Source organism: Schizosaccharomyces pombe, assembly GCF_000002945.2.
Source record: "Schizosaccharomyces pombe strain 972h- genome assembly, chromosome: I".
NCBI lineage: Eukaryota > Fungi > Ascomycota > Schizosaccharomycetes > Schizosaccharomycetales > Schizosaccharomycetaceae > Schizosaccharomyces > Schizosaccharomyces pombe.
The window spans coordinates 3,425,307-3,442,416 of NC_003424.3; the positions used below are offsets into that span (position 1 = coordinate 3,425,307).

Sequence of the window (17,110 nt, forward strand, 5' to 3'; positions counted from 1 at the left end):
AATAAGTTTTAGAATGGTCTGTGTCAAAAACGAATTTGTACCGACTATGATATATCCTTATACAAAAATTTTACAACAATAAACATATTATAATATTGTTCTATTAATGGCATTAAAGGGTATATAAACATATCGTTGCGAAGGTATACGTTACTATAAAAGATCACGTTGCTTAATGTAAATAAACCTCACCGTAGCGGGCTTGCTCAAAAACCCTTGCAGATAGCTTTAAATATTGACTTATTCTGCTTTTCTAAGCAAATGCTTTATGCCGAATCTACAGGTACGAGTTGCAACTTCAACATAGTGGCATAGGAAGTGCAAATTGACCTCTCGAAAATCAGTTCGTCTCTGTTAAAGCGGTACCACGGAGCAACCAAATGTTTCATTTTATTAGAGATTTTAAACGGGAAATTCTCTTTATCCCAGCTATTTTACTAAAACTTTTTTTTAATTAACGACACGCTCTACCGTGTAAACAATTTAGGCACATACTATAACATATGTAATGATAAATAACGCTGATTCGTTGCGCCCCCTTTCCAATGGAGCGTCTGAAAATACATCAAGTAGGGCATAAACAACAAACACGGTAGAACGCCGCTTCAAAGACCTTTTCTAGTTTAGGAACGAGTTTTTAGAGTTAAGAAAAGCATTTCATGAATGGAAATCTACCTCATATACAAATTCAGTCGCCAAAGAATTCCCTTGACCACTTGAACAATGGTAGACAGGCGACGCATAACTTCGAACATGGAAAACCGGGAGACAGGGAGGAAGCGAACGGACATGCCGATGGTAAGTAGCTTTTGCAAAGGATTTATATTAGCATGTTCTTAAATTTGCGATAGTAATCCGGCGTACGTATGTCAATTTGATATGTATAACTAACAACGTAAATTAGCTCACAGCAGCTCTGGACGAAGTCGTTATTTATCATCAGACACCAATTTATTAAGAGATGGTTCCTCTAGCTTAGACCCCTTGTCGAAACACATCATGAAACGGACTAGATCTGAAAAAACGCTGTCATTTTTGAATCCTTCACGGGCAAGTTCGAACACCCATTTATCGAGAGAGGGAACCAATCGCTCTTCCAACGTAACTAGAACGGTATCTGGCCGAAAAAGTAATCATGGATCATCTTTGACTGATACAGGGGAAAGCGATCAATTGAGCTTGAAAAGTTTTGGGGCCATACGTCAACCTAGCCAACATCGGTCCTCTTTGTTTTCGCGCATGCTCGGTAGCACTTCTCATATTTTCGGCATTCGAGAGGATATGGACAATGAATCCTCGGAAGAAGAACGGGATGGTATTCCTCGTGTTGAAGGCAACGCCGCTGATCCCTTTTCCTGGATTCCCGACGGAAAAAATGTGTGGGATTCTCCTCCCAAATATATTCGCGTACTCTCCCACAATAAAAAGGAGAAATCTCTCGACCATTTGTTTTTAGCTCAGGAATTATACTGTAAACCAACTCTTGCCGCAACACATGACCGATACTATGAACCTCGTGCAACAGATTTCCCAAATTTAGCTCATGAGTCAAGTGAACCTTCCTCTTCACGGCATACGGCTGATGCACAAAGTATCACCAATGCTTCTGTTCACCTACATAACTCGTCGTCACCCTTGAACCGTACACCATCCGTCATTTCAGATACTTTAGCTGTAGCTATTACATCTAACTCTTCTTCTAATTCATCTAATAATGCAATCTGGGCAATGAAGTTTAGTCGTGATGGCCGGTATCTTGCTGTCGGTGGACAAGATCGGATTTTACGTATTTGGGCGGTTTTGGATTCCGAACATGCTCGAAGCGTTGCGTCTGAGACGTGTAGCTCTGATCCAAACAATCCTAAATTAAATTTGAAAGCACCCGTCTTTTCTGAAGCTCCTATTCGAGAGTACGCTGGCCATACTGCTGACATTCTTGATTTATCATGGAGTAGAAATAACTTTCTACTCAGTTCTTCAATGGACAAAACAGCTCGTCTTTGGCATCCTGTTCGCAAAGATTGTCTTTGTTGCTTTGAACACTCGGACTTTGTAACGTCAATTGCGTTTCATCCTAAGGATGATAGGTTCTTTCTGTCTGGCTCCTTAGATTGTAAACTTCGTCTTTGGTCGATTAAGGAGAAGGCCGTTTCTTTTTGGAATGAATTACCTGAATTAATAACAGCTGTGGCATTTAGCCCCGATGGCGGCTTAGCCATTGCTGGTACCTTTGTTGGCTTGTGTTTATTTTACGACACGCGGGGACTTAGATTTCGCACTCAGATGTCTATCCGTAGTTCTAGAGGGAAGAATGCAAAGGGAAGCAAAGTTACTGGTATACAAACACGGACTCAAATGATTGATAATATTGCGGGCGATACAGAAATGCTGGTCACTACTAATGATTCGAGAATTCGCATATACAACCTTAGAGATAAAAGTTTGGAATTGAAATTCAAAGGACATGCAAATGCTCAGAGTCAAAACAGAGCCTATTTTGATGATGATGGCAATTACGTTATATGCGGTAGCGAAGATCATCAGGTATTTATTTGGGATCTTCCTCCTCAGCATATGCATAAAACGAAGAAGAAAAAGCACGAGCACTTTAAAGCATCTGTAAGACCTATAACAGCTGCAGTATTTGCTCCTACGAAAACAAAACAACTTTTAACCTTATCTGGAGATCCCGTTTATTTAGCTGCGATATCTGCAAGACGCTCTTCCGTAATTTCTAACGCTTCCATCGAAACAGGTCCATCACTTCGTAATTTGAAGTCTTTATCACATAGCTATCTTCCCATAGAAATTATGAAGGGACACATAATTGTTTGTGGTGATTTAGATGGTCGAATCCGTGTTTTTCGACAAGATAGTGTTTTTGCAGCGCGAAAATTGATTGAAAAAAAAAATATCGAGAGGAAAAATAGTGAAACTCTAAGCAACTCTTCCTTCTTTCCTCAAGCTCTTAAGGCACATATGAATTCAATTAGTTCCCCTAAAAGGCATTTTTCACTTCGGCATAAGAAAAATGCATCGCAGATTACGAACAACGAAAACAACGGAAATGATGATATCAAGAAGGTAAGAATATCTTTTTTGTAGTTAACTAATTTTTTAGGGTGACGAACCAGAGGAAGAGCATGTAGGTTTACGGAAGAATTCTACTCAAGAGAAGAATGCAAATTTGGATCCAAATGAAGCCCTAAAGAGAGCTGACATGATGATGTTACAGGAAGGAGCATCTTCAATGGTATACTATTCGCTTACAAATTTAGATAATCCAGGTGCCACCGTAAACGAAGCAGCTAAGACGGCTGCCACGATTGAGCAAAATGAACACGAAATTCAGACCAGCGTTGACCCGATATCAAATGTGAAAGCCATTTTACCGAATGCAGATGATGTATCTAGTAAAAACTCTAGTACAGAAGATCAATTAGAGTGTCTCCGTTGTGGTAATTCCTTATTTAATGTTTTTTCTCGTTCCTTTGTATTCGAAGGCGCCAAGTTTAGCATCGTCTGCTCACATTGCAATCGAAAGCTTTTGAAATCTGGAAGTGATGATGGCAGCGAGACTCATGAAATGAGTACTCTTCCTTAAAATTTACTGTTGCTTTTTCCCTACTCTATTAATATTCAAGTTTCCCTGTAAATTAAGAATGTTATGCCATAAGGATTAACATAAATTTCTCTTTCAAACGATATACGATTCAGAATTGTCTCAATCCCGACAAGATTGGGTTTTGTTATCCATTTATTGGCTTATTTATCCATTAAAAAATGTTCGGACTATCTTTTTATCTTTTGGGCAATTTTTATAATTGCATTGGTGCATACATTTTACATGTATACTACTCGCGCCTTCCAATAATTTTATTTAATTTATTTTTATAGATTCACTTTCTCATCAGATATATTTATCCCTTGCTCAGATTATACACTTATTCTTCATTGCTTCTAATATTAGTGTTGAATATTTAGACTAATCTTTCCATATTAATAATATACGCAAGGAAGCTGAAGCAAGATAATATGAATTATTCGTTAAATATGTATGTAAAGTCAAAGTAGAAAAATTTACAGATTTTCTACATTAAAAAAATATTCTGGCTGTTTTTGAAGACACCATCAAATACCCATACAACTTAATAAATAACAAGTTTAAAGTCGAATTTTCTTCAATTTTTAACAATCAACCTTATCGCATTTCGCCAAACAAGATCGTAAATATCTATACAATACAGTGAGCCTTGCATTTCCAAGTTAATCAATTCCATACCACCATAAATACTTGCTATAAAGTATTTGTAAATTACAAACTTCTTTTTTATTAAATACGTAAATTGACAAACCTAATATAGAGTACACACTATGGGCACAAGAAAACCGAAAAGCCAAATTTTATACTTAAAGCATCTTTTGAACTAAACCATTGATATGCTCATCACGCTTGCCAGCATCACCGCCCTCAATAAAATGCTTGAACTTACGTTCTCTCCAGCCTCCCAAAGGAGAAGAAAGCTTGAAGGGCCAGAGGAAGTTGGCAGCTTGCTTGAAGTTAGGACCAACAGTGTAAATTTCATGAATCAAATCCTCAACAGATAAGATGGAATATTTACCCAAGGCGGCTTCAATGATAGCGTTATCAGACAAAGGAATACGTTGCTTGTTGACCTTACCAAAACCACGTTTGTAGATCAACTCACGAACAGTTTTGTGGTTAGGAATACCATAAGTAACGTAAGGCTCAACGACTTGGAGCATTTCCTTAATAGCCTTGTTGAATTTGACAAAAATGCCATTGTTAATTTGCAAAAGACGGAGCAATTGCATGATCTTACGAGCCTTGGGAGGAATATTGTTAATACCACGGATACGAACAACAAAGATCAACTTGGGCTCATGAGGAACAAAGTAGTTGCCCTCGGCACGAGCCTTACGAGCAAGTTCAATCTGCTCACGCTCAGCAGCACGGTATTCAGCTTCATAAGCCTCAGCACGTTTAGCTATGAGTTCACGCTTCTTTTGGCGAGCCTAGGTTTGAATTAGTAAAAATCTCAAATTGACTAAATTATTTCAGATTGCATAGTATGGTGAACTTAACACTAACTACGTTTTAAGTAAACGGTTCTCATAGTACCATCTAATAAAAGGAGTACAAGAGTAATTAAACTGCAAAATCAACCCAAAACATCCTTTCATCAGCCATTTACTCGATTTTTTTATTCAAACATCTTAGAATTAATGCAGAAAAAAACAATCGTGCTTCGTTTACCATATTTGCTAACCGTAAAAGCTTTAAGCAAAAGTGGGTGTTAAACTTACAGACTTCTTTTCAGCAGCTGCAGCGACAATCTGTTCGCGAGATTGTTTCTGAGCCTTAGTCTTCTTGAGAAGAGACTCGGGAGCAAAGATAGAGGCTACGCTAGGGACGGTCGAGGAGGCAACCATTTTCGACGAGATAGTATTCGTGCTTCAAGTATTTCCCGTATTAGTTTACATCTTGTGACTGTCTTTACAACCCTAACCTATTCCGGTTTAACTCTCTTGTGGTGGTGAGCTAGGGTCAGTATTACTTGTTAACGCTCTCGTACGCGCTGTAGCGATGCATTTTAATTAGTGACCGCGTACTATTGTTTACATCCAGAGCACACACATAAGGAGACGCGAGCTTTCGCGACCATCTTCCGTCTTAAGAGTATTTTTATTGATTTTTTAATTTAATTTATTTTTTTGAAAGAAGATATATTCGACTTTAAAGTCTTCTCGTGAACTTATCATGAGAAAGAGAAACGCGGGGATAAAGCCGTCTCAAAGATTTGCTGAGTTACGGGCTCTTCGTCAAGCCGGAAAAACAAGGGCTAGCACATACGAAAGCAAAGAAAATGAAGAATTATATGACAATGTTTCAGAGGAAGAATATCGCAAGATTGTTCGACAACGACTGGATGAGGATGACTTTGTCGTAGACGATAACGGGGCTGGTTATGTGGATAATGGATATGATGAGTGGGATCAAAGTCATTACAGTGACGAGGATGATGAAAATGAAAAAGGATCGTCTGGTCGAAAAAGAAAGAGTATGTTTATTGCACTGTTACATGTGTCTATATTAAGGCACAAGCTAGCGTCTATTTTATAGGGTATGCCATTTCACTAACAGTAATTTAGAATCGAAGAACGTTCTAGCTGAACCTAATCAACAAATTGGCGCGTTTTTTAAAGCAAATGCTATCCAACCTGCTTCACGTATCGCAAATCGAAAAAATAATGAGAAGGAAGATGAATTCATGGCTGAAATTCTTGGCTCAATCGACCAAGATATTCCCGAACGCCTCTCGACAAAAAAGGGAAATCGTTCTCATACTACATCAAATGCCAAACGTCGCTCTCAGAAAGCTGCTTCCTCAATAAGTACAACTAACGTTGTTTCTTCTGATCCCAAAAAATACATCCCAGAAACTGTACCTTCAACTCCTCAACCTGCTAGCAGTCTTCCTATTCCCAGCTCCCCACCTGCTGCACTCGAGACAGAAGAAAATGTCGACAGTCAACCAATGGAATTAGACGAACCAGAACTCCCCGTTGGATCTGATGCACCCATTATTGACGTTGAAGAATCTATTGCCATGAAGCCATTGATGAGTCATGATCAGGTCGATGACACCGCATCGCTTTCAAAAGCTACTATTTCTCAGCAACCTCTATCACCAATGACACCTTTATCTTCGGAACTTGACGTCTCTGCTTTTTCTGAAATTAATTCTAAGATAAAGAATGTAGATGTTCCTGCTTCGTCCTATTCATCTCCAATTTCAAAAGTATCACCATCTGATGTTACTGAAGAGGATGGTTCTTTGTTTTTTTTTTGGATGGATTATACCGAGATGTACGGCTCATTGTGTCTATTTGGCAAAGTATATGATAAAGCTACTAAACAGTATGTTTCGTGCTTTCTCAAGGTCGATGGGATAATGCGTTCTTTATACTTCCTTCCCCGCCCATCATCATCCTCAGTTTCTGAAGATTCTATTGCAGCGCAAACTAAAGATGTTTACGACGAAGTAGCCAATTTGTTATCTAAAAGGGGTGTCAAGGAATGGAAATCAAGAGTCTCCAAGTATAAATATGCTTTCGAATTAGAAGATGTTCCTCGGACCGCTGATTACTTAGAGGTAATTTATTCCTATTCTTATCCTGCTCTGCCTACTGATTTGACTGGTTCTTCTTTCTCACACGTTTTTGGAACTAATACCGCCTTATTCGAGCAGTTTGTCTTAAGTAGAAGAGTTATGGGTCCTTGTTGGCTGAAAATACAACAACCAAATTTTGATGCTGTAAAAAATGCTAGTTGGTGCCGGGTCGAAATAGGATGTTCGTCACCTCAGAACATTTCTGTTTCTTTCGAAAAAAATGAAATTACTTCGAAAACGCCTCCAATGACGGTGATGAGTCTTGCATTTAGAACGCTGATTAACAAAGAGCAAAACAAGCAAGAAGTCGTTATGATTAGTGCTAGGATTTTTGAAAATGTTGACATTGAAAAAGGTTTGCCTGCAAATGACATGCCCTCGTATTCCTTTTCGTTGATTCGTCCTTTGAAGCAAATCTTTCCAAATGGTTTTGAAAAGCTAGCTCGCCAGCACAAATCTTCCATCTTTTGTGAGAGGTCTGAAGTTTCGTTGCTTAATAATTTCTTAAATAAAGTTCGTACATACGATCCTGATGTTTATTTTGGGCATGATTTTGAAATGTGCTACTCAGTATTGTTATCTAGACTGAAAGAACGAAAAATTCATAATTGGAGTAGTATTGGTCGACTTCGAAGAAGCGAATGGCCACGTTCGTTTAATAGAAGCTCTCAACAGTTCGTAGAAAAACAGATTATTGCTGGAAGGCTTATGTGTGATTTATCTAACGACTTTGGTCGATCTATGATTAAAGCCCAATCTTGGAGTTTATCTGAAATAGTACTTAAGGAGCTTGACATTAAACGTCAAGACATTAATCAAGAGAAGGCATTGCAATCATGGACCGATACGGCTCACGGCTTATTGGATTATTTAGTTCACTGTGAAATTGACACATTCTTTATTGCTGCCGTCGCATTCAAAATTCAGATGCTTCAGCTATCAAAGAATTTAACAAACATTGCTGGTAACTCTTGGGCTAGAACATTAACAGGTACCAGAGCGGAAAGAAACGAATACATTCTTCTTCACGAATTTAAAAAAAATGGATATATTGTCCCGGATAAACAACAAAGTATTAGAAGACATGCTGAAGCTTTTGGTGCAGAAGACGGTCTGCAAGAAGAATCTCTTGGCAAGAAAAAAGATAAATACAAAGGTGGATTGGTTTTTGAGCCTCAAAAAGGACTTTATGAAACTTGTATTTTGGTGATGGACTTCAATAGTTTATATCCAAGTATTATCCAAGAATACAATATTTGTTTTACTACTGTTGACAGATCTCCTTCTAACTCTGATTCCGACGATCAAATTCCCGATACTCCATCTGCCTCGGCCAATCAAGGTATATTTCCTCGATTAATTGCAAATCTTGTGGAACGTCGACGCCAAATTAAAGGACTATTAAAGGATAACTCTGCCACTCCCACACAAAGGCTGCAATGGGATATCCAACAACAAGCCCTGAAGTTAACTGCAAACTCCATGTATGGCTGCCTGGGATATACGAAGTCTCGATTCTATGCACGTCCGTTGGCTGTTCTGATTACTTATAAGGGTAGGGAAGCCTTGATGAATACTAAAGAACTTGCGGATCAAATGGGACTTCAAGTAATTTATGGCGATACCGATTCAGTTATGCTCAATACGAACGTAACAGACAAGAACCATGCTCTTCGAATTGGTAATGAATTTAAGGAAAAGGTAAATGAACGTTATAGTAAACTAGAAATTGATATCGATAACGTTTATCAGCGCATGCTTCTGCATGCTAAGAAAAAGTACGCGGCTTTACAGCTTGATTCTCAAGGGAAGCCCAATTTAGATGTAAAGGGCTTGGATATGAAACGTCGTGAGTTTTGTACTTTAGCTAAGGAGGCTAGTAAATTTTGTTTGGATCAAATTTTATCTGGTGAATTAACGGAAACCGTAATTGAAAATATTCATTCTTATTTAATGGATTTTTCCGAAAAAATGCGTAATGGGAAGTTTCCGGCTAACAAATTTATAATATTCAATCGTTTGGGAAAAAATCCAGAAGATTATCCAAATGGAAAGACGATGCCATTCGTGCAGGTGGCTCTTAAAAAGAAAGCTAGAGGAGAGAATGTTCGTGTAGGCGATGTTATTCCTTTCATTATTGCTGGTAGTGACGCTGACGGACACCCTGCCGACCGAGCTTATAGTCCGCAAGAAATAATGAATACAAATTCCACATTAGTTATTGACTACAATTATTATCTTTCGCATCAAATTCTCCCTCCTATCGAGCGTGTTATAGCACCGATTGAAGGAACAAACCGTGCTCGCTTAGCTGAATGCTTAGGTTTGGATGCTCGAAAATACTACTCACATGAGACTTCTGAATCATCTGCGTTTCAGCGGTATGAGTCTACGCTCACTGATGACCAGTGTTTTATTAACGTTTCCCCATTACTATTGAAATGTCCATCCTGTAATGCTACATCATTTTCCCTACGATCTGTAAAGTCCTTGAAGGAAACGTTGTATGCGAATACAGTAGAATGTGATTGTGGATATGAGTATTCGGACTTTACTATTATTCTTCAATTCTCATCTCAACTCAGAGATTTTATTAATCTTTATTATGAAGGAATTTTAGTATGTGATGATTCTTCTTGTGGTAATCGAACACGACAAATGAGTGTGTATGGAAAGCGTTGTTGTAACAAATCATGTCGTGGAAGCGTTCATTTTGAATATAATGATGAACAATTATATAACCAGATTAAGTTCCTGCTAAAAGCTGTTCAAACAACCACCGGGGCTACCAGAAATGGAATCATTAGATGCAATGCCATCAACAAAAATATCTCTCGAATAATGAACAAAAATGCGCGTGAATTTGTAGATATGGGACTGATATTTTCATCGTGAAGCTTTAATTCATTCTACCCGTTTAAGTAATCTACTTGACACCTCGAACAGATATTTGCTCATGCAGTACAAGAAATGTTGATGGGAATACCTGTTTCAAAGACTTGGGAATTGCCAATAATTATTATCAGTACTATGTTTTACAACACAACAAAGCTACATGTTACATTTTTGGGCGTATGCAACTCTGATATAATTTGTTCTAATACTAAGGTCGTTTGTGATTTGAAATTCGTGATTCTACAATTGACGCTCTGGATAGCAAAGTACTCACTACATGTTTGACTTATTACGCACATCCTAAATTTAACCTAAACACCATTATGACACGAGATATACCATTGATGAAACTCGTAAAGCTGGTGGTAATACGGTCAATAAATTATGTGAAAGACCTTAACCTTCTCAAGTGGAGACATTAAACATTCGAACAATTTGAGAATTAGGGACTTTGTCATGACACAAGAAACTGATTTACTGTGCGTTTTTTTGCTCAAGATTATTTTGGTGTTTCAATCTTTTACACTCTCTTCAACAAGTCTTTACATATTCTATGAACGTATTTTATAATTCACACCTACAAAAGATATTTTTTTATATATCACTCGTCTTGTTCAACTTTTTGCATTTCTTTTAGAACACTATAATTTTAATTACTCATAATAAATTTCAGAATTACGATTTGTACAAGGTGCATCGCTATCAATACTTCGTTATTATTTTTTTACGCCCAGCATTATTTTTGCTAATATTTCTTGGACTAATATGCCAAGCTTAAACCCTACCCTAAATTGACTGCTTTTTTATTAGAGAATTAAATTGCAAGCACATTTAGAATGTTAACTTGCGCAGTGTCTCAAACGCATCTGTAGGGAGGAAAGATATCAAAATGGCAACCAACGTTGGGCCTCAAATTCGTTCCGGTGAGCTTGTTTTCGGTGTTGCTCACATCTTTGCTTCTTTCAACGATACTTTCGTTCACATCACTGATTTGACCGGCAAGGAAACCATCGTTCGTGTTACTGGTGGTATGAAGGTCAAGACTGATCGTGATGAGTCTTCTCCATACGCTGCTATGTTAGCCGCCCAAGACGCTGCTGCTAAGTGCAAGGAAGTTGGTATCACTGCTCTTCACATCAAGATCCGTGCTACTGGTGGTACTGCTACAAAGACCCCGGGTCCCGGTGCTCAAGCTGCTCTTCGTGCCTTGGCCCGTGCTGGTATGCGTATTGGTCGTATTGAGGATGTTACTCCCATTCCTACCGACTCTACCCGTAGAAAGGGTGGTCGTCGTGGTCGCAGACTGTGAGCGTTTTCGTCATTGCTTTACAATTTTTATGTTTGGTTGTGCGAGAATCCTCGACGTCTATCGCATTCTTTTCCTAAAGTTTGCTCTTCGATAATAATATAAATTAGTTTTCAAGTTAATCGTTCGTTAATGTAGTGAATTTTGTAGTGAGTATTAATGTTTAAAGTTGTTATTGTCATGATTTGTATACTGTAGATGTGTAAAATAGATCTGTATTAAGTGAAGAAGTACCAACTTTTAGTTGCCTATCAATACAGCACTACTTTAGTATCCAATGTCGCTCATTGGATACATTCTGTAACAATATAAAACCTTCAGTGAATTGGATCTTCTTCAGTGCTTACGTCTATAACATAGTCACCGGTTTCGTGAACTTCAGCTTCATAGTCGGCAGCACTGTACAAATCTCCTTTCTGCATTAAACCGGCTTGTTCTTCATGAGAATTCAATAACTCAGAAATAGTTTTTAGGAGATTTTCTATCGCTTCGTTTACTAGAGAACCAAAGCTACCATCCACTTTCCTTTCACTTAGACTATCAAGGCAAGATAGTAAAACGCCTTTCTCAAAAATGGCAGACGTTTCTAAGTCGGATTCACTTAGTGAGCTAAGCTGAAGTTTGAAAAGCTCCAAAAAGGAAGCGTAAAACTCTGGTTCAGTTTCCGCCAATTCATAAGACTGCAATAGCAAACTCAACATATTCTTCCAATGCTCCAAAGCACCATAGTGGGAGAGAATAGAGTAGCTCAGAAAGGAAATTGATAATTCCGCTAATGCAGAGATGGGATTGTCATTCCACACGCTTTGGACGAGTCTTTGAAACAAAAACGATTTATCAATTGCTTGCTTAGACCGTTCAGGTCCAGTGGCAGACGGCGACCAGCTTCGTCGTAAATTGAATTCAGCGAAATTTAATAGTTTATCGTCTCGAGAGGGTTTTGAGAATTCCGGATCTTGTGACACAAGATCAGCGTTGACATACGTTGAAGTGTCTAAGTAGAAAAATTCACCTTCAGTAGCAAAAATTCTTTGAAGATCTTGAACTGTAATGAACTTCGTCAACAAGTCCCAATCCTTTGTTGATTCAAAGGGATAAAAGTTTTCGTCATATAATACATCAAGCTTCTGCAAAGAAGCTGTTTCAGATTTCGAATCAAAGTCGATACTATATTTCATATCTTCATGGACCATAGCAAAAACTCCAGAAATTAATCCAGCAGGGTATGTTGGAGACCAAGTGAAAAGATGAATTCCACCTTTTACATTTCGAATACCTGGAAGCTTACTAGCTTCATATGAACTCTGATCAATGCCAACGTAATATGTATTTAACCATCCGACAAACTCTATACTCATTATATACAAAACAAATTATTCCATATCTTCATTTATTTTGTCTATTAAGTTGAATTTAAGATCGTAGACATTGGTCAAAGCTAAGTTTCAGGCTACTGATTTAAGAGTTATAGCGATGGATATTATAAAAAACACCATAATACATTAAAGGTTTTTGGGTGTCAGCAATTCTACACTACGCTATAATATACATCGTTTCGTATCACTAAATATCGCCTGCTAGAATAGTAGTTAAGATCTATTTATTCATAGTTACGGATAAAATTCCATCTATCTAAATATATTCCAATTGATATAAATTAATCGAGACATTTTAAATAAAGCTACAACTGAACCTCGCTCCTTTAGTTTAGTCGTTAGCTAGATCGCTGACTGGACACTATTAGACTTCTTTAAAGTAATAAAAGTAACAATTGTTAGTTAAACGTACAACCTACCGCTACATGGCAAATCGTAATATAAGCTCACCGAAATTTTAGGTAGTGTTACACATTTCCGCGGACTTTGTAATTCACTTAAAGACACGTAAGGATACACTGAATTTGTTTGAGATATTCCAAAAATCAATCAGGGAATGTGGAATTACATAATATAAATAATATTACTTAAGTACTATTTGTTAATGGAATCAATTGTATTCTATACACCATTGATTAATAACATAGATGGATATACACGAGAGGCTTGAGACATATAATGATGCGTAGCATTGGAATTTGCTTAACAATTTAACACTCATATTTAACCCACGTAAAATAGTTTTACGTTTCTTAAAGCATCTGCTAATCAAAATCTGTTTTGTCGAGCTGATAAATTCGTGTTTATAGTATTGGGAAGAATTACTCTATAAAACGCTCTTTTTAACTTATAGATGGTAATTGAGGTAAGAGGTACTTCTGAGTAACTTATCTTATTAATGCGAAAGAATACAAAGGACATTTCCATAAACACAGGGTATAAACGACAGGAAGATGCTTTAAACACAGATTCTGAGGACTTAATATATCGACCAAAAAAAATTATTAAAACAAATCAAGAGGATGCAGTACATGATTTGAAATACGAAAATTTCGTATCAAAAAATCACGTTTTACAAAGCGACATTAATGGCAAGAAGAGGGACAGCAATCGAGACAAGGCCGCTGTAGTCACAGCGCCAATTGCTTCTACTCATGAATCTAATTACGAAGAATCTGTTTCCAAATTTAAAGAGAGTTGGCTGCCTCAATTAAAAGATCTCATTGAATCTCATAAAACAATATGCGAATCAACGTTAGCCTACGAGAGTGATCAAGCTATGGCTTCTTCTAATACATTAAAGAGAATAAAAGATTTAAAAAGCAAACCAAAAAATATTATACAGTTAGAAAGGTTGCATATGCTATCTAATGGCGAACATCGTTTATTATCGAAAGACGAAACCGATGATATTGAGTCTGCATACTTGAACCTTAGATCACATCTTCAGGTACAAGAACAGGTTTACGCTGAAAAGGATCATGAATATTCGTTACAACTTCAATCATACAGAGAGGCAGCAGAAAAGGCCAAGCAAGATAGTAAGAATACATGTCTTTATGCTGACTTTATTTGATTACTAACTATTTTAAAGTTTTAGAAACAAAAGAAAATCTTTCCTCTGAATTATCGATATCGAATATCCAGTTGAAGGAAGCCAAGGAAAGGTTAGAAGCTGCGAATGCAAGCTACCAAAAGCTACGTCGAGAACACAAAGAACTTGCACTTTATCATGAAAAGAAAACACATTCTCTAGTTTGTAATCTAAATGGTGAACGAAAATCCTTTGGGGATTTTGTTGAGAACGAAGTAAAGTCATATAAACATGAATATGCCAATATTTGTGAATCACTTCGGAGAGCTCTAGTGCTGATACAAGGTTCTTGTACTGAGAAAATTTTGCGTTTTAAAGAAAAAATTCTGGACTTATTAGAAATGAAACAACAAGAAGAAAATGATCGAATATCCCACATTGAATATGAGAATGATTTAACGGTTAAAAAGCTTAAAAGGAGAATATCTGAGTTGGAAATGGCAGTAAAAGAATATGAATCGGAAAAATCATACTCGGAAAAAGAATATGAAGAAAAAATCTCCTCTCTGCGTATAGAATTAGAAGACAAGTTAGCTGAAATTGACATGCTTCGAAATAAACTGTTAAAGGAAGAGCATAAACACCACTCTACATCTGAAAAACTTGAAGAACTTTCTAAATATGTTGCAAGTATTCAAGATAAAGAAAGAAATAATGGCCAGAACGCATTGGAACTACAAGCTCGAATCCAACAGCTGGAACGGAGAAATGAAGATATGTATAATAAACTGTTAGCAGAAGAAATAATCAGACGAAAGCTGCATAACGACATTCAAGAACTAAAGGGAAATATTCGAGTTTTTTGTAGGGTTAGACCACTACTCCCAAGTGAAGAATCCGAATATTGCATTGCTGATGTTTTACAATTTCCAGATAAAGACGCACTAGAGCCACAAAAACTTATTCTTAAAGGGCCTAATGTTGAATCATCACTCGGGCATACTTATGATCGTAATTATGAATTTTCCTTTGATCGAGTCTTTGCTCCTGAAAGCGATAACTCGTCCGTTTTTGAGGAAATATCACAGTTAATTCAAAGCGCTATTGATGGTTATAATGTTAGTATATTTGCATATGGACAAACAGGATCGGGTAAGACGTACACAATGTCGTCACAAGACGGTATGATAGCGATGTCAATTAAGCATATATTTAATTATCTATCAACCTTGAGGGAGAAAGGGTGGGTGTATAAATTGAGAGGTCAGTTTTTGGAAATTTACAATGAAACGATTTATGATCTATTAAACAAAGCGGAAATGTTGAAAAATCCTAAGCACGATATTCATCATGATGAAAAGGAAAGACGAACAACAGTGGATAACGTTTCAATAATTGATTTTAATGAAGAAGATACTGTTTACAAGATGCTAAATCGAGCAGGAGAAAATCGATTTATAGCAGCGACAAAAGCAAATGAACGGTCTTCAAGATCACACACTGTTTTCATGCTGTATATAGATGGTGAAAATTCTAGAACCAAACAAATATGTAAAGGTACGCTAAATCTAGTTGATTTGGCAGGTTCTGAGCGGTTAAGTTACAGTCAGGCAGTTGGGGATAGACTACGAGAAACGCAAGCTATTAATAAAAGTCTCAGCTGTCTTGGCGATGTTATCCATGCACTTGGAAATGCCTCAAATAGTACCACGAAGGAAAAGTCTCACATACCATACCGAAATTCAAAGGTGAGTATTAGAATGAAAAGTTCTTTACGAAACACGTTCTTTAACTGTCAAAGTGGCTACTTATTTGCTTTGCAGCAGTGTGTAAAGTCTATATTGAAAGCATTTTTGTACTAACCAGACATTAGCTAACTTATTTGTTAAAATATTCACTTGGAAAAGGTGCCAAAACCCTGATGTTTGTTAATGTGTCTCCTTTAAAGTCGCAATTCATGGATACATTAAATAGTCTGCGATTTGCAACAAAAGTCAATGATACAAAAGTAGGTTCTATTAAACATTATAAACGTTAAGCTTATTTTAGAGTAAAAAATGTTTACCAAAGCATTTAAGATGCTGGGTTTGGTGGAGCAGCTGCTGCTTGTGCTTGAATGATGGCACCTTTAACTTTGCTGAATTCTTCTTGTGAGATTTTTGTTTGATTTTCGAGGCGTGCACTATAATTATGAATTAATAAAATGACATACGCAATTCGATAATACAAATGAAGAAGTACAACTCGCATTTTTAGAGAGCGATTTTAACCTCAAGGAAATTCTTCTTTTTCAAATTTCAACAAACATACATTTCTTTATTAATGAAATCCAATCTTGTTTTAACGTTGGTCTTTGCTTCCTCATGACTTTGCTTTACAAGGGTAGGACCGATTTGCTTATATATATTTGAGTCAGGAGCCACTTTTTCCAATTCCTAATTCGCATTAACAAAACAATTCTAATATAAATGGAGAAAATAGGGAAAATAGTAATTTTTGTGGCCTTAACGTACATTGAGGACAGTAGTGTTTTCTTGTAATTGGGTTTCCAACTTTTTTAAACTTTCGACATAAGTGCTTAGTTCTTGGGAATTTCGTTAATTATTTAATTCGATGCAGAAGGTTTTGATTTACCTGTTTGTAGGTTCTGATATTTTTTAGCTAATTCCTCCATTTCTATTCCTGTGTAAAAAGACGTAAAAGGATAGTAGGTAAAGAGACATTCTACTTACCTTGAAAGTCAGCTGAAATAGCGAAGTTCGTTGAAATTCTATATTATGAACAAAATATATTTTAATTGTGT

At 36.9% G+C, this 17,110-nt stretch overlaps 7 protein-coding genes and 7 long non-coding RNA genes across 14 annotated transcripts, besides 1 other annotated feature; 5 read left to right on the forward strand and 9 right to left on the reverse strand.

The window, feature by feature from the left end:
• Positions 1-7: 7 nt before the first annotated feature.
• On the reverse strand, positions 8-3,518 carry SPOM_SPNCRNA.3531. The gene has a single exon (NR_192896.1). It is a non-coding gene; the product is annotated as a non-coding RNA (long non-coding RNA).
• Positions 595-4,058, forward strand: wdr44 (WD repeat-containing protein). The gene is made up of 3 exons (NM_001019608.3): positions 595-798; positions 905-3,084; positions 3,122-4,058. Exons 1-3 carry the CDS (start codon positions 660-662, stop codon positions 3,602-3,604), a joined length of 2,802 nt encoding a protein of 933 aa, NP_594184.2. The 5' UTR covers positions 595-659; the 3' UTR covers positions 3,605-4,058.
• A 50-nt stretch (positions 4,059-4,108) lies between these two features.
• Positions 4,109-5,458, reverse strand: rpl702 (60S ribosomal protein L7b). The gene is made up of 2 exons (NM_001019609.3): positions 5,329-5,458; positions 4,109-5,037 (listed from the first exon to the last, which is right to left on the reverse strand). Exons 1-2 carry the CDS (start codon positions 5,452-5,454, stop codon positions 4,411-4,413), a joined length of 753 nt encoding a protein of 250 aa, NP_594185.1. The 5' UTR covers positions 5,455-5,458; the 3' UTR covers positions 4,109-4,410.
• A 190-nt stretch (positions 5,459-5,648) lies between these two features.
• On the forward strand, positions 5,649-10,935 carry pol1 (DNA polymerase alpha catalytic subunit). The gene is made up of 2 exons (NM_001019610.3): positions 5,649-6,083; positions 6,175-10,935. Exons 1-2 carry the CDS (start codon positions 5,783-5,785, stop codon positions 10,089-10,091), a joined length of 4,218 nt encoding a protein of 1,405 aa, NP_594186.1. The 5' UTR covers positions 5,649-5,782; the 3' UTR covers positions 10,092-10,935.
• Positions 5,874-6,210, reverse strand: SPOM_SPNCRNA.3532. Its single transcript, NR_192897.1, has one exon. It is a non-coding gene; the product is annotated as a non-coding RNA (long non-coding RNA).
• Positions 6,327-7,349, reverse strand: SPOM_SPNCRNA.3533. Its single transcript, NR_192898.1, has one exon. It is a non-coding gene; the product is annotated as a non-coding RNA (long non-coding RNA).
• SPOM_SPNCRNA.3534 lies at positions 7,583-7,874 on the reverse strand. Its single transcript, NR_192899.1, has one exon. It is a non-coding gene; the product is annotated as a non-coding RNA (long non-coding RNA).
• On the reverse strand, positions 10,694-12,806 carry aar2 (U5 snRNP-associated protein Aar2). The gene has a single exon (NM_001019612.3). The coding sequence runs from the start codon at positions 12,753-12,755 to the stop codon at positions 11,715-11,717; it is 1,041 nt and encodes a 346-aa protein (NP_594188.1). The 5' UTR covers positions 12,756-12,806; the 3' UTR covers positions 10,694-11,714.
• On the forward strand, positions 10,938-11,519 carry rps1401 (40S ribosomal protein uS11). Its single transcript, NM_001019611.3, has one exon. The coding sequence runs from the start codon at positions 10,981-10,983 to the stop codon at positions 11,398-11,400; it is 420 nt and encodes a 139-aa protein (NP_594187.1). The 5' UTR covers positions 10,938-10,980; the 3' UTR covers positions 11,401-11,519.
• SPOM_SPNCRNA.3535 lies at positions 11,674-12,975 on the forward strand. Its single transcript, NR_192900.1, has one exon. It is a non-coding gene; the product is annotated as a non-coding RNA (long non-coding RNA).
• Positions 12,915-13,270: an LONG TERMINAL REPEAT.
• A 313-nt stretch (positions 13,271-13,583) lies between these two features.
• pkl1 (kinesin-14 family minus-end directed microtubule motor Pkl1) lies at positions 13,584-16,811 on the forward strand. Its single transcript, NM_001019613.3, has 4 exons — positions 13,584-13,638; positions 13,681-14,314; positions 14,368-16,055; positions 16,181-16,811. The coding sequence occupies exons 1-4, from the start codon at positions 13,627-13,629 to the stop codon at positions 16,343-16,345; spliced, it is 2,499 nt and encodes an 832-aa protein (NP_594189.1). The 5' UTR covers positions 13,584-13,626; the 3' UTR covers positions 16,346-16,811.
• SPOM_SPNCRNA.3536 lies at positions 13,677-14,130 on the reverse strand. Its single transcript, NR_192901.1, has one exon. It is a non-coding gene; the product is annotated as a non-coding RNA (long non-coding RNA).
• SPOM_SPNCRNA.561 lies at positions 14,786-15,923 on the reverse strand. Its single transcript, NR_150931.1, has one exon. It is a non-coding gene; the product is annotated as a non-coding RNA (long non-coding RNA).
• On the reverse strand, positions 16,307-17,013 carry pfd6 (prefoldin subunit 6). Its single transcript, NM_001019614.3, has 4 exons — positions 16,942-17,013; positions 16,821-16,891; positions 16,618-16,742; positions 16,307-16,489 (listed from the first exon to the last, which is right to left on the reverse strand). The coding sequence occupies exons 1-4, from the start codon at positions 16,979-16,981 to the stop codon at positions 16,381-16,383; spliced, it is 345 nt and encodes a 114-aa protein (NP_594190.1). The 5' UTR covers positions 16,982-17,013; the 3' UTR covers positions 16,307-16,380.
• Between the last annotated feature and the right edge of the window lie 97 nt (positions 17,014-17,110).